Source organism: Argopecten irradians, chromosome 14, assembly GCF_041381155.1.
Source record: "Argopecten irradians isolate NY chromosome 14, Ai_NY, whole genome shotgun sequence".
Lineage (NCBI taxonomy): Eukaryota > Metazoa > Mollusca > Bivalvia > Pectinida > Pectinidae > Argopecten > Argopecten irradians.
The window spans coordinates 25,231,590-25,248,819 of NC_091147.1; the positions used below are offsets into that span (position 1 = coordinate 25,231,590).

General features: G+C 38.3%; 1 protein-coding gene across 9 annotated transcripts in view; it reads left to right on the forward strand.

Moving 5' to 3' along the window:
• Positions 1-17,230, forward strand: part of LOC138307937 (peripheral plasma membrane protein CASK-like) — a 203,639-nt gene that overhangs the window by 13,586 nt on the left and 172,823 nt on the right. For 5 of the 9 annotated variants that reach the window (XM_069248865.1, XM_069248870.1, XM_069248866.1 and 2 more), the window contains exons 1-2: positions 10,999-11,184; positions 16,282-16,394. In XM_069248865.1, coding sequence (XP_069104966.1) covers positions 11,108-11,184; positions 16,282-16,394 — 190 coding nt within the window. In that variant the 5' untranslated portion in view covers positions 10,999-11,107. Of the gene's footprint in view, positions 1-10,996; positions 11,185-16,281; positions 16,395-17,230 lie in introns of those variants that run through there. The other 4 variants (XM_069248869.1, XM_069248873.1, XM_069248868.1 and 1 more) reach the window with 3 other exon arrangements.

A 17,230-nucleotide genomic window follows, 5' to 3' on the forward strand; every position in this document is an offset into this window, starting at 1 on the left:
TCTTGTCCCATCTTGTCCTATCATGTCCTATCATGTCCCATCTTGTCCTATCTTGTCCTATCATGTCCTATCATGTCCTATCATGTCCTATCATGTCCTATCTTGTCCTATCATGTCCCATCTTGTCCTATCTTGTCCTATCATGTCCCATCATGTCCTATCATGTCCTATCATGTCCTATCATGTCCCTTCATGTCCTATCATGTCCTATCATGTCCTATCATGTCCTATCATGTCCTATCATGTCCTATCTTGTCCTATCATGTCCTATCATGTCCTATCATGTCCTATCTATCATGTCCTATCATGTCCTATCATGTCCTATCATGTCCTATCATGTCCTATCATGTCCTATCATGTCCTATCTTGTCCTATCATGTCCTATCATGTCCTATCTTGTCCTATCATGTCCTATCATGTCCTATCTTGTCCTATCTTGTCCTATCATGTCCTATCTTGTCCTATCATGTCCTATCATGTCCTATCATGTCCTATCTTGTCCTATCATGTCCCATCTTGTCCTATCATGTCCTATCTTGTCCTATCATGTCCTATCTTGTCCTATCATGTCCTATCATGTCCTATCTTGTCCTATCATGTCCTATCTTGTCCTATCATGTCCCATCTTGTCCTATCATGTCCTATCATGTCCTATCATGTCCTATCTTGTCCTATCTTGTCCTATCATTCTCATGTCCCATCTTGTCCTATCATGTCCTATCATGTCCCATCTTGTCCTATCATGTCCTATCATGTCCTATCTTGTCCTATCAGGTCCTATCATGTCCCATCTTGTCCTATCATGTCCTATCATGTCCTATCTTGTCCCATCTTGTCCCATCTTGTCCTATCATGTCCTATCTTGTCCTATCTTGTCCTATCTTGTCCTATCATGTCCTATCATGTCCCATCTTGTCCTATCATGTCCTATCATGTCCCATCTTGTCCTATCATGTCCTATCTTGTCCTATCATGTCCTATCTTGTCCTATCATGTCCTATCATGTCCTATCATGTCCCATCTTGTCCTATCATGTCCTATCTTGTCCCATCTTGTCCCATCTTGTCCTATCATGTCCTATCATGTCCTATCATGTCCTATCTTGTCCTATCATGTCCCATCTTGTCCTATCATGTCCTATCATGTCCTATCTTGTCCTATCTTGTCCTATCATGTCCTATCATGTCCTATCATGTCCCATCTTGTCCTATCTTGTCCTATCATGTCCTATCTTGTCCTATCATGTCCTATCATGTCCTATCTTGTCCTATCATGTCCTATCATGTCCTATCATGTCCCATCTTGTCCTATCTTGTCCTATCATGTCCCATCTTGTCCTATCATGTCCTATCATGTCCTATCATGTCCCTTCTTGTCCTATCATGTCCTATCATGTCCATCTTGTCCTATCATTGTCCTATCATGTCCCATCATGTCCTATCTTGTCCTATCTTGTCCTATCTTGTCCTATCATGTCCCATCTTGTCCTATCATGTCCTATCATGTCCTATCTTGTCCCATCTTGTCCTATCATGTCCTATCATGTCCTATCATGTCCTATCATGTCCTATCATGTCCCATCTTGTCCCATCTTGTCCTATCATGTCCTATCATGTCCTATCATGTCCTATCATGTCCTATCATGTCCCATCTTGTCCTATCATGTCCTATCATGTCCCATCATGTCCTATCATGTCCTATCATGTCCTATCATGTCCCATATTGTCCTATCTTGTCCTATCTTGTCATATCTTATCCTATCATGTCCCATCTTGTCCTATCATGTCCTATCTTGTCCTATCATGTCCTATCATGTCCTATCATGTCCTATCTTGTCCTATCATGTCCTATCTTGTCCTATCATGTCCTATCATGTCCTATCTTGTCCTATCATGTCCTATCATGTCCTATCATGTCCTATCATGTCCTATCAGGTCCTATCATGTCCCATCTTGTCCTATCATGTCCTATCATGTCCTATCATGTCCTATCTTGTCCTATCATGTCCCATCTTGTCCTATCAGGTCCTATCATGTCCTATCTTGTCCCATCTTGTCCCATCTTGTCCTATCATGTCCTATCATGTCCCATCTTGTCCTATCATGTCCCATCATGTCCCATCTTGTCCCATCTTGTCCTATCATGTCCTATCATGTCCTATCATGTCCTATCATGTCCTATCATGTCCTATCATGTCCCATCATGTCCTATCATGTCCCATCATGTCCTATCATGTCCCATCTTGTCCTATCATGTCCTATCTTGTCCTATCATGTCCTATCATGTCCTATCTTGTCCTATCATGTCCTATCATGTCCTATCTTGTCCTATCTTGTCCTATCATGTCCTATCATGTCCTATCTTGTCCTATCATGTCCTATCTTGTCCTATCATGTCCTATCATGTCCTATCTTGTCCTATCATGTCCTATCATGTCCTATCTTGTCCTATCATGTCCTATCTTGTCCTATCTTGTCCCTCTATCATGTCCTATCTTGTCCTATCATGTCCTATCTTGTCCTATCTTGTCCTATCATGTCCTATCATGTCCTATCATGTCCTATCATGTCCTATCATGTCCTATCTTGTCCTATCATGTCCTATCTTGTCCTATCATGTCCTATCATGTCCTATCTTGTCCTATCATGTCCTATCATGTCCTATCTTGTCCTATCTTGTCCTATCATGTCATATCATGTCCTATCATGTCCTATCTTGTCCTATCATGTCCTATCTTGTCCTATCATGTCCTATCTTGTCCTATCTTGTCCTATCATGTCCTATCTTGTCCTATCATGTCCTATCTTGTCCTATCTTGTCCTATCATGTCCTATCTTGTCCTATCATGTCCTATCATGTCCTATCATGTCCTATCTTGTCCTATCTTGTCCTTTCATGTCCTATCTTGTCCTATCATGTCCTATCATGTCCTATCTTGTCCCATCATATCCCTTCATGTCCCATTATGTTCCATCTTGTCTGTTATGTCCCATCCTGTCCTTTCATATCCAATAATGTCCCATTATGTCTCATAATGTCCTATCTTGTCTATCATGTCCTACTCTGTCCTATCTTGTTCCATTTTGCCCAATCCGGTCCTATCTTGTCCCATCTTGTCCTATCCTGTCCAATAATGCCATATCATGTTATACCCTGTCCGATCGCGGCCCCATCCTCCATCCAATTCTGTTCCATCCTTTTCCATTTTGTCCCTCCTCGTCCTGTCCTGTCCCATCAAATATATAGAGGCTTAGTGCATTTATTTTTTACAGACAATTCTATTTTTAAGTTCATCTGAATATCACATGTTTAAGTGTGATTATCTAATGTTATGAAGATGTTGATGTTAATCTGTTTGTTTTGGTAATGCCTGCACTTGTTTTGTTAATGCCTTTTGTTTATTTGCTCATGCATGAGAAACAGGGCCCAGCATTAACAGATGGCAATGATCCTACTGCTATAATCCAACAACAAATCTCAAAGAGCGATGTGTCTGTCCTTCCTTTTGTCCTTCTCACCTTTTGAACTTTAATTTCAATGCCCTTTAAAACACATATGGTAGGTGAGACAATGTTGCATTTAAAATTTTCACTTTGTCTTTCATTTTATAGTCTTAGGATTAATTCATATTTGAGCCATACATGAATTCACTAAGGTGTACCTTGTGTCATGTACAAATTAAACATGACATTTTTCATTTCATTGTGTGTTTAGCTGCTCTTTTTGAAAAGTTTGAAAAGAAATTTTAAAATTTGAAAGGAAAGAACTATTGAAACATGTAAGTTAATTGATAGTGCAAATGTTCAAGATTAGTATTCTATAATAATTATGTAGTCCCCACCAGAAAATGAGATGGGGATAGGATACGTACATTGTATATAGTGTTAACCTATGTCTCTTCCTGTCACAGGTTTTATATTTGTCCTTTAGACATTTAATTTTTTGTGTGCAGAGAAACTGTGATTTGAAAGCTATTGATAAACAAATTAATACAAACTGTAAGTGAGCCTTGGGTATTCATTCTGGTTGATATGGGACATAATGAAATGTTACCGTACCGTGGGATTATGTAATTTGTTTTGACAGCTAAGAAAATCAAATAAAACTCCTTCGGGATTTGTCTGTAGCGGGAAGAGTGCAAGTGTACATGAAAATATACTGGTTATCCTGTATATGTAAGGGTAGTTATACATGTCATACTTACATGAACAACAGATTGAACATTTTGTGATCATGTATGGTTTCTGGTATCTAAGATGGAGTAACTCATTCACCCCTGAAATTTCATAATGGACTGGTCTAGTCTGTGATTTAGAAGAGTCTAAATGTGTCTTTAGGGGTAAATGAGTTAAGCTTCCATATTAAACCCCCAAAAGCCCAGCTACAATATTAAACCCCCAAAAGCCCAGCTACAATATTAAACCCCCAAAAGCCCAGCTTCCATATTAAACCCCCAAAAGCCTATCTACCATATTAAACCCCCAAAAGCCCATCTACCATATTAAACCCCAAAAGCCCAGCTACCATATTAAACCCCCAAAAGCCCAGCTACCATATTAAACCCCCAAAAGCCCAGCTACCATATTAAACCTCCAAAAGCCCAGCAACCATATTAAACCCCCAAAAGCCCAGCAACCATATTAAACCCCCAAAAGCCCAGCTACAATATTAAACCCCCAAAAGCCCAGCTACCATATTAAACCCCCAAAAGCCCAGCTACCATATTAAACCCCCAAAAGCCCAGCAACCATATTAAACCCCCAAAAGCCCAGCTACAATATTAAACCCCCAAAAGCCCAGCTACCATATTAAACCCCCAAAAGCCCAGCTACCATATTAAACCCCCAAAAGCCCAGCTGCCATATTAAACCCCCAAAAGCCCAGCTACTATATTAAACCTCCAAAAGCCCAGCAACCATATTAAACCCCCAAAAGCCCATCTACCATATTAAACCCCCAAAAGCCCAGCTACCATATTAAAACCCCCAAAAGCCCAGCTACCATATTAAATCCCCAAAAGCCCAGCTACCATATTAAACCCCCAAAAGCCCAGCTACCATATTAAACCTCCAAAAGCCCAGCTACCATATTAAACCCCCAAAAGAACAGCTACCATATTAAACCCCCAAAAGCCCTATCTCCCATAATAATTTTACTCCACTCTGCCTCTGCACTTCTTTTTAGATGACCATGTGGCAAATAGATATGTCTTAAAAGTTATACAATTGTTGACCAGATCTTGATGAAAGGTGTAAAATTAAGCACTTATGTGAGTCTTGTTCATACATGCAAGGTCTTCGTCCCACCCCAGTAGTTAGAAACAGGCCATAAAAAGTTATAAACTTTGGAGCATTTTGAGATCCACTCTCATTCCTGGTTTCCATTTCAACAAAATTTCTTCATTAATTTTCTTCTTGGCCATTTGGAAAAATATCAATTATTATTCATTATTTGTTGTATAGTTATGCCCACACTATGAAATGGGGGATGGGAAGTGTGGAGGGGTTGCTTGGCTGGTACGTATAGAGTTTAGTATGTCCATCCCGATGTGTTCCATCCTGGTTTGATGTAGGAGGCAGGCACTAACATGTATTCCTTAATGAAGTTTCTAGTTTTCTAAATTCTGCTGTTAAAATGTATATAGATAAATTACTTCAAAAGAAATGCTAATGCAGTGGATTTTTGAACAAGTATTGGGTGATTTGCCAAAAAAATGATTTGTGGAAAAGTTAGATGTACTAGCTGATATACATTGAGAACAGTATAAGTGTGGAGAAATGATTTAAACATGCTAATGGTAATTTCATTTTCTTTCCTGAGTTATTTTTGTATGGATGAATTATTGAATTAGTAACTGTCGGACATCTTCCTTGTTCAATAAGAAGATGTAGCATGTATACTATTGATTCTGAACTCACTCATTCTCAGTAAATCAGGCTGTTTACTCAAAAGTCCATGGAACATTCATTCTCAAGCAAAGTGATATGTTTTACTGAAAGTTGAGCAAGAGTTTCAACTCACAACGTTGGTTATCAACAAAGGTGGAGTTTACAGGAGGAGTGTGGCTTTAATTTGTTTGTGTCAGTCCATCGTCTTATTCTACTTGTAGATTGAAATGCATGTTCCAAAAACGATTGATTCATTTAATTGAGGGATAGCGTCCTTCCAACGGTCCACGTGTATAAAACTACTTGAGGACTGAGGTTTCTTTTAAGCTTAAATATCTTTTCCATAGAGAACGCACTGCTTGAGATTTTCTTTTACTATAAGATGGTTTTATGTCAAAAGTAGATCAATATAACAAAGTTTAATTTTGACCTTTGGCCTTTATCAAGTCTGCTTCTTTTTCATACTCGCATAACTATAAGGATTTTTTTTATATATCTAAGATTTTGAGCCTCAAATTGTTTCATTTCAGGATTGATTAATATCATAATTTGGTTCATTCTGCATACTCAAGAGGTTACTATCACTATCGTTATATCCACTCCTGGAATAATGCATAGAATTCAGTTTTGCTATGGCACATAGTGCGTTGGTAGATATCACAAGTAACAACAGTGATAGTAACCCCTGGAATATCTAGTATGAGTTTTGATCTATCAATGTATAGAATTAACACCAAGTATGAGTTTTGATCTATCATTGTGTAGAATTAACACCAAAGTTTTCTCTGTGAAGCCATTCTGTGTTAAAGAGAGCTCTTTGGTTTGTGTGAGTCGATCATCTTTAACATTTCAGGATTTCAATAGAATGTCAATAATGGCTACATCAGCTATCCGAGGAATCAGACAGTCGGATGATCTCTTGGGTAGCATTACAACAGAATACATCAAATGATCAGTTCATGTTCAGTAAATATCACTTCTGAGATCATCTCTGGGGATGGTCACTGCAAGGTCGACTGACCAGTGTGTACAAATGCTGCCAAAGTTAATAATAACTTAATCATCCCTGCAGACATATTTGGACTCTTTTGATGTAATGGTAGGAAGAGTTCATTCTGAATTTTCAGGGCTGAATGAATTTAAAGTCAGTCTACAAACATTTTTAAAAAGTATGAGATTTTATCTGAACAAATAATTTTTTAGAAAAAAAAAAATAGGTGAAGTTGTTAAGTTGACAAATAATCAGTGCACAGCAATATAGTTCTATGATGCAAAACTAAAGCTCAAATTAGCCATCCATGATGGGTTTGACAAACGTCCATTTAATTTCAATGTTATTAACATAAAATTTGATTTGTGAATTTGATTAAACTGACAATTGTAAAGCATGTGAAAGTTTCTTGACAACCACGAAGAGCTATACGACTTAGAAAGAATGGTTGATTTTCTCACTGCGTCAAGCTAACCATACTTCAGGTGTGTAGATTACTAATGAGTTACTGATGAAGCCATCAACACCTAACGACCAGACAGTACTTGTGTCAGATTTACATTACAATGTGTATGATCTAGACTAGATAGCCAGTTATAATGGGATGTCCTGCTGGGTGTTGGAAATCAGTAGTTCATTTCAGTAAGATAGCACTACAATGTCTGTTTAATATATATGTGGTTTTACTGTATGTCGACCTTGGAAGTATGTTTCAGGTAGTAGCTCCAAAACAGGTGAACAAGTTGAATACAGTTAAACCCCTATAACTCGAACAGCAGGGGACCAGGTCAATAGTTCGAGGAATACGGGGTATTCGACTCATCCGAGGTTGGTCACGATCAACAGTCAAAATGTCCGGGTCTCAAATTATGACAAACAATGCACGACAATGACATTTTAATTACCCTATCTTTCAACATTTTAGATTTCTTTATTTAAGTGTTTTATTGATAGCAATATCAAGTTGCAAAAAAAAATGTATAACATGAATTTAGCGTTTGAAAAAGTTAACGAGAAAACCCTAAATCATTCACAGCAGAGTAAGCGATCGTCATCTAGGTCAATGTAGAATCCATATTGGTCAACAAGGAGTACATTTCTATTATTTAATTATCATAAATCATTTAACACATTTACAAAATATATACTCACAATAAAGTTATTAACCAACATATTTACGGACATAAGGAATGATATTTATAGATGTCTTTTTAGTAAAAGCGTAACGTTGGATTACATGTGTTTACGAGTAAAGTTACAAATACAATTTACGAGATACGGAACGCACTGATAAAATGTACTTTGCATATATCGTTTGATATCGTTTACATCTTTCGATAAATAACATTGTGTTAGCCTGTCAAATGAAACCAACAAAGAAATTAAAAAAAAAAACCTTTTATAATTAGGCGGAGGACGTCAGCAATATCTTCCGCCTCTTTTATCATTTCACAATGCGTACTTTCTATCAACATGGATCAACAACTTCCGTATTTTCGTATTTACAGCGAATATTATTATGAGAGAAACATCAATAACTTAATGCCTTTTCTGAAATATTCAAATAAAGTAAGCATACAAACAACGACTTGTGATCGTGTAGGTAGGTAATAATGACACCGTTAAACTCTTAATTACCCACAGGCTCGACACGCCAACTGTATAAACACAAGATCGTGAGCAATTATCCATGTCGGTCGGTGCAGTCAGGTGTGACACAGGTAAAAAAATCTCAAGGGCTGAACACCTGTTCGACGAATACATGGGTAAATACTATGTATTTGATGAAACGGGGACATATTTCTGTTCGAGGAATAAGGGGTATTCGACGAATAGCTGTTCGAGCTATCCGGGGTTTTGTTACATAGATTATATAGGGAGACGGTCGGGACCGTACGACCAGTTCGACGAATAAGGGGTATTCGAGGAATCCAGGTTCGAGTTGAACTGTAGTTACTCTAATATATTACAGTCTTTCAAAACACAACTTCAATATTGGAATTATCCTTGATAAAACTTCACTAATTAAAAGAAAAACAAACTAAAATTCAATGTCTTGAAAGCAAGATCTCCAACAGTATTTTAAATTTGATATATTTCATTAAATCTTTCAAGAACTTGTTTAAAAAAAAAAAAAAAAAAAAAAAAGAATTTTGAAAATTTCTGTGGTGTGTGTAATACTTTGTAAATATATGAAACTATGTTGCAAAGAGTTAACAAATGGATTTATCACAATATCAAACACTCGATAAAATATCCATGTTTACAGCAATAAATAAGAGCTCATAATTAATATACAAGTAATGAATTAATTACCTGGCAAACTGACCAATAGAGATCTCCATCTTTGTGACCCAGAAATGGAGAGATTAGAGACTATACAGATATGATTCTCCGACCTAAGATTTCCAGATTTTTTAAGACAAATATATATATATATGTGGCAGTTACTAGATACTAGTACTAAATTCCTACCCCTCCTGGAGATTGAACCAAACAAATATTAACAGGTCAAGATGTTTCAAACTTTAGAATCCTTGTAGTGTGTTTATAGAATGGCATAGTGGGGAAATCCTGACCAGGCTCCTGACGGAATACACAAAACAGGTGAATAAACATCACCTAGCACCAGAATCTGTACATTGTTTATGGTCAGCCATTGGTCAGAATGGTCAGCCATTGGTCAGAATGGTCAGTCATTGGTCAGTATGGTCAGCCATTGGTCAGGGACTGCTGTTACAGGTGTAGCTAGTTACATCTCAGGATGGGTTCAGAAAGAATTTTTCATGTAGAAATTTTGTAGCCAAGATGCTTGATGTGTTTTCATTTTGAATTCCTTAGTGAATGAGTGATCTTTGACTCATTTAGTCTTTTCTCCAGTGTGCATCCTTCTCATGACCTTTAACCCTTTACTTTCCCCTCCAGCCCCATTTCTTTAGTCCCTGCCCTGCTATGATTTCCTTACCCAGTACTCCCCTATATTCCACATATCCCCCTTTCCCTATCCTACTCTTTCAACTTCCCTTGTTGTTCTTTTTTTATCCACCTCTAGGCTCCTTTAGCCCCTAGTATTGTTCCCTCTCTGTCCTTTTTTATCCACCTCTAGGCTCCTGTAGCCCTTTGTTCCCTCTTTGTCCATTTTTATCCACCTCTATAGGCTCCTTAGCCCCTTATATTGTTTCCTCTCTGTCCTTTTTACTCTCCTCTCTAGTTCGCTATCTCCATACTTCCTCATTACCATTTCCCACCCCTTAAACCTTAGGCCAGTCTACCGTTCACCTAGTTATACTTACTCCTTTTGCCTTTCTTCCAAACCCCTTTACAGCCAATTCCTGCTATGATGCAATTTCTCTATGCCACCTCTCCTTCAACACCTGTTACCTACCATGTAGAGCCTCATCTCTCCAGTCCCTTTGTCATTTTTACTCTTTAACACCACCTTTACTTTCCTGTGAAGCAATTGCTCCCCCTTTCAGCCCATTTAAGCCCCTGTCAATACTTCAGATTGCTCCTGCATCCTCTATGTTTTTGCAGCCCATTTAAGCCCCTGTCAGTACCTCAGAGTGCTCCCTGCATCCTCTGTGTTTTGTTTCAGCCCCTTTAAGCCCCTGCATACCCTGTGCCCCTTCCAACCTCACCTGCCTGTTTCTTCCTTCCAGTTCCCTGTCACCACCTCTATCTCGCCTGCCCTTACCCCTCCAGCCCATGGAGATGCGACACGAATATATACCAATATACCACAGCCTTCCAAAACATAGACATTCACACACAACACATCACACGCATAGGAGTCAGTCCTTTAATAACATTAACTGTTGAATATGATGTGTCCATTCCTTTCCACCCATTTATTCCCTCTATCCCCCTGCACCACCTTTCCCCTCCAGCCCCTCAGTCCTTTTCTCCCTTTTAGTACCCCTGTACCTTTCTAGCCCCTTTCTCTACCTGCCCTCCCCCCTCTTGTCCCTCCTGCACCATCTCTTCCTTAACCTCCATCTTCCCTGGTTCTCCCCCCTCCAGCTCCCTCTGCCTGTTATTCCCTCCAGCCCTTTCTGCCTGTTCCTCCCCTCCAGCCCCCCACCACCACCTCGCCCCCTCCCCTTTAGAGCCTCACTCTACCATTACACCACACTGTACTTACACAATGCTCATGCGGCCTGACCTGATGGAGTACTGGCCATTAATGAGTGCAGACATTCTCAGCTAATCACTGACCCATATATGTGTTATGGACCCTATCCTCCAGGAGTTCCGGACTCCTCCGCCTCCTTGTTCCTGTTCGGAATACCTACAGGGATGTCTCGGGTGGGTATATGTCGAGTGACACCTGTGTCAACACTGTTAACCCGGCCTGTTTAAACTTTTCAAATTGGACATGATTTAATGTTAATACCTTGAACTGTTGGTAGAAATTTCACCGTCACTAACTGCAGGGCGCTTGTTTAAATATATAAATATTTATATATTATAAATGATATATTTATTTATTTCTGCAATGTTGAATTTATATAACCCCGGCATGGTACGATTGTCGATATACCACCTGTGAATTTTATGTACGATCCATATTACCTTGCTCATACTATAATGTTTGTAATACTCTTAATGTGACATCGGTATTACCTAGTGCAGGTGCTGTCATGAATATTCAAAAGAAATAATCCACATACATTGAAATTCTCTGAATATACAAACTCTAAATTTAAATAGCTGACAAATATATATTGGTAACAATATAAAGTATAGAAATGAGTAGTGTGTGTCTTTATAGCTATTCGTTTTTTTATCCTGAATGAATGTGTCGCTGTATACATCAAGTTAAACGCCAATAAAAATGATCTTGTTCACTGATCTCAAGGCCATACCGATTTTTTTTTATGGCTCTACTTCTCGTTTTAAACAGGTGACTTGTTTAACTGCTGTTTTTAATGGGTGAAGTTTTAAGGCTGTACATTGGAATTTTCCTTTAAAGGAGATTTCCAATCATTTTGTTTAATAGATGTTTAAAGAAGGGGGGAGGTTTATGTGAGTTTAAATGTTGCACATATTTGCCTTGACCTAAGAATTTGAATAGTGTTTAATTTGTAAATATTTAAATGAAAAAGGAAAAGGAGTAGTTAAATAATCTTTAATTTGTTAACAACAAAAATTAAATGAAAGTGAAAACAATAAATATTTAAGTATTTATACAAATTATGTGGGGCAAATAGAAGAATATTCAGTTTCATAATTATATACTTAACAATAACAGAAATACGTAAAAAACACAGTACATATATATATGAATGTATATTAAAACTTGGTAAGACTTTAATTATTAAAAAGGGTTTTCAGTTTTACTTTCAGATCAAACATGTTTTAAAGAAAAATTGTCAAAATGATATTTACCCCAAAAAATTATGAATAATGGATTGCTAGTTAACACAAGGGCAGTTACAGGGAACTATAGGAAGGTTGAAATAGGAGTTGGGAGGAGGGGGTATCTGTGGGGGTGGGGGTGTTAGAGGGGGAAAAGGTATTAATCAGCCATTGGCTTATTCTACTTAAACAAGACTTTTCAACATCACAACATCGGTTATCAAAGATTATGTACATGGAATCGGTATCTGTCATTTACTGAAACAGATTGTACTCCTGATGGAGGTCTACTTAACACTGATGAACATATGTTGGCAGCGGCGACAGTTATACAATCAGGGAATCGGCTTTGTTTACATCTTGTGTCATTCCACTTATATACATGTTTATTTTCTGAAGGACGCACTCCTATCAGGAGCTCAATGATTGGCAGGAGATGGCATAGTTTGGGAAAAATATTTGATAATGGAAACCTGTGGTTATTTCATGTTAGCAAATTTTATTCTTTTATTAACATTGTCGTTATAATAATTGGAAGCTTTTACATGTTGTTTTGTTTGAAAATTTCTGTAGAAGTATGTGCTTGTATCAATTGATTAACTTTAAGAAAAAAAGCAAAAATTTCTGTGACAAGTTTGAAACACACAGGGTATTTGCCAGGTACTGACAGTGGGTTGATGGTTTTTCTACCAGTACTCTGGGTCTCCAACTCTAAAACTTAAAACAGCTTTAGAGAATCCTTGGCTGTTAATATATATACAGGATGATTGGGCGCTGTACGTGATGATTAAGCTGCTCACCTTTCACTAGCCGGCTTGGGTTCGATCTATACCGGCACAGTCGTGACAGGTTAAAGGTCACCTGCCCAATCACAGGAGTTTTCTCTAGGCACACAGTTTCCTCCCATACTGATTTACATAAGTTATTTAACTTGTTTCTTAAGCTATTTAAAATAATGAAGTTTACATATTTTGATGGATCATTAATGTTCATTTCATATGAGATTTTATAAAAACAACTTTTTTCTGTGAGCCTTGGCAATAGCTAAGATACTTTTATCACATTACAATAATTTACATTTTGAAGAATTTCAACCTCAAAATGTGTTTCAAAAGTCCTGATGTCATATTATGATGTCACAATGGATTTTCAGCCAATGAAAATCACTCTAGGTTATATTATTGCACTAGTGACATGCAAAAATATTACACAGGCAAAATCACTGGATATAGATGGATTATGTGATAACTATTCGTTCCTAAATGTTAATTTCCATGAAGGATATTGTATTTCTAGAGACTGATCAGGAACTGCCAGGAAAAAGCTAAATGAATGTCATACATCATACAGTTTGTTCATAAATTTATGAATCTGTACAGTTTTTACTCTATAATTATGCTCTAAATTATTTAGATGTGCATGTCATGAATCATAATAATTTCTATAAAGGATATACACAATACACAATAAACAATGTTCAATATATACTGTAGGAGTTTTGATGTTCCTATCACGAATGCCCTTAAGTTACAAGTTTTACGCTTATGTTAAAATGATACAATCTTCTTTTCTAGATAAACCCAATATTTTAAATGGTGTTAAATATACAAATTAGGTTTTTTGAAAGCTATGTCTTTGATTTATGTGTATACATTTAGGTGTTCCTCCAGTCTTGTCCTGTAGTGTTGTCTAATGAGTTCATTCTGAGGTGAGGCCAGATTTTCTGTGGTATGCGTTTTCATAGCATTTGAGATGTTTTATAGGTTGTTAAATGCATTTGCATTTTCTTAAAAGCTTTAAGACATGCCTCTTTAAATTTCATATAAATGTAAGTTAATGTACGAATATCTAAATTTCCTTGTTACATTATTGAGAAATCTTACAATTTTATAACTACTAATCAAGCAATATATTAATGGCAAAATGCATGGAATGAAGGCATACTGATTATGAGCTATTTATAACACAGTGAAACCTGTCTATAAAGACCACCCAATGGGTAAAGCAAAATAACAAGTTTTTAGCTTGCCTATTCGAAGAATGGGGGAGCTAATGTTGTCACCCCGGCGTCGGCGTCAGCGTTCGCGTCCCATTTCACGTTAAAGTTTTTGAGCAAGTTTCTATTGACAATGTTTAAGCATAAGTCATCATAAATGTGTATGATTTTATTTTCCTAATGTTTATGGATGCTGAATGTGATAATGCAACTAATTTTGGGGTCCTTTAGGGGTTTTTGAGTCTGTTAATTTGTCATATTTCCATGTTTAAATAGTAAATACTTGAACATCAACTTCTTCTGAATAGGCGAGCTTTGCTGTTCTCCAACAGCTCTTGTTAGTTGAGTAGGGGTGTTTAAGGAAATGCCTGGTTTATAGGTCCAAGAAAGTCTGAGTACCCAGAGAAAAACCACCGACCAGCAGATTATGTACCGCATGGGATTTAACCTTGCAACCATGAGGTGGAGGCCTTGTGTTAAAATGTTGGAACATCTTAACCACATGTCCACTGTGGGTCCGTGCTTCATGGTAGAGAGATTAATGTTTTGAAGACAAGACAAGCACACTGTGGACCCAGACTCCAAAAGTATCAGAATCAATGAAAAGTTTGAACAACCTGCGAACAGTAAATCTATAAAAGAGAATGTCTATACTGTACAAATATTAGTATAGTGAAAGTCATGTATGGATTTTTTGGACCACCACGTAGATGTTGTTTTAACCACAATTCATTAGACAAGTATTAGAGAATGGGATTATACTAAATGGCACCTGTCAGATATTGATTTCTTTATTATTTGAGCAAGCAAAAGAGCATTGATCCTATTAAACAATCATGTTAACCAATGCTATTATTAACCTAAGATCTCTATTATCTTGGCAATACATATGCTCAGGCTGTTAGAGGTTGAATATCCCCCTCTCCCTGATTCCCAACTGAAATCATTTCAAATTTTAGCCAAATTCTCAAAAAATGGAGTTTACCTTTAGAATTCACCTTCCCATCTACCAATAATTTTCCACGAAATGTGCTAAAAAGCTCCCTTCCCAGAATCATGAGAAAAAAACTTTGTATACCTTGTCTCAATGTCATGATTATTATAAGCTACTGACTATGATATTCTTCCCCATTTCAAAATTTCATTGACAACAAAGCTCAACACACAAACCAAAATTAGGAAAGCTGCATATATTTTGACCTTTGAACTACAGAAAAAATTGTCCCTAGTCCATTCCCATGCTTGAATTCCCAGGTTGTGCTTGTTACTAGAAGTTCACACTAGAGGCAATTATGTCATCCACTGAGTTGAAGAGAAGTTTTTAGGTACCAAAAATACAGGAGCTGTAACCTCTGATCTACATTTTGATCTTTGACCTTTAACCTTTATTGACCTTTAGATATAATTCCATATTTGGATGATGAGATGACCTTTGCATGTTGTGTTGCTTCATTCACTTGCAGAGATGTTATGAATTTTCGGATATATATTGTTTTGTTATGTAACACTTTTTCAAGGTAATTATGATAAATATTACATAAATATATCAAGAAAATAATCAGTAAAATTCATATGAAAGTAGTTACATATATATATATATGTCTTTTTTCTCAATGGAATTTTAAAATAGTAAAATGACATTACAAGTTGTACATATGAAATTTACAAATCTCCTGTTTCAAATAGTGTTTGAGTTGGTAGTTGGAGATATTGTTTCTTTCCCATGGCTAAAATATAGATGTTTTTTTTATATGTAAACAAAATTACTAAAATTAAAGAAAATAAACATTTATCAAAATTAGAATCCTTGACATATATTATTATTTATAAATAAAAATGGGTGTTGAACTTTTAGGGCTTTAGGTGTTTTATGTAAAACAAAAACTAACATGAAACTTTAAAATTCATATGATTTAATCTTTAGAAATTAATGCTTATTTGCAAAAATGTTTTTGTGTTGGCAGGTAATTCTCTCAAACAATTTGATAATCATAATTTGGCATTTAATATATAGTTTCCTGGATAACAATGTTTCCATTTTACTTCAGGGGTCCGTACAGTGTGGTCAAGCGATGTGTACACAAGGACACCGGTCAGCAGTTTGCGGTCAAGATTGTGGATGTGGCCAAATTCACATCCAGTCCTGGTCTTGGGACAGAAGGTAAGAAAAGAAAACTTAGCAAGTAAGTTTAATGTAGCCCATACTAATTGGAGTTATCTCCCTTGTAGCACACAAACTAGTGATAAAAATAATGTTCCCCAAATTTATTCTGATTCAGTTGATTTCAGGTGTTTAGTTTTAATTTTTTTGCTTTATTCATTGTTTTTGCTCTTAATACTCTGCATAATTAGGAAACTAATAGAAATTTAATTAAATCAACATGGATAACAGTGATTGTAGTCATGCTAGGAGTTTCAGTTGAAAACTTGGGAACATAAGAAAATGAGAACTAAGAAAATTATTTCCAAAATGTATGTAAAGGGCATAAACTCTAGCTTCAACAAACTCTATAGTAGCGTTAACAGTTTAATGTGAATATAAATAATGAATGAAACCCCCCCCCCCCCCCCCCCCCCCCCCCCCCCCCCCCCCCCCCCCCCCCCCCCCCCCCCCCCCTCCCCCCCCCCCCCCCCCCCCCCCCCCCCCCCCCCCCCCCCCCCTTTCGACTCCCCCCCCCCCCCCCCTCCCCCCCCCCCCCCCCCCCCCCCCCCCCCCCCCCCCCCCCCCCCCCCCCCCCCCCCCCCCCCCCCCCCCCCCCCCCCCCCCCCCCCCCCCCCCCCCCCCCCCCCCCCCCCCCCCCCCCCCCCCCCCCCCCCCCCCCCCCCCCCCCCCCCCCCCCCCCCCCCCCCCCCCCCCCCCCCCCCCCCCCCCCCCCCCCCCCCCCCCCCCCCCCCCCCCCCCCCCCCCCCCCCCCCCCCCCCTTCCCCCCCCCCCCCCCCCCCCCCCCCCCCCCCCCCCCCCCCCCCCCCCCCCCCCCCCCCCCCCCCCCCCCCCCC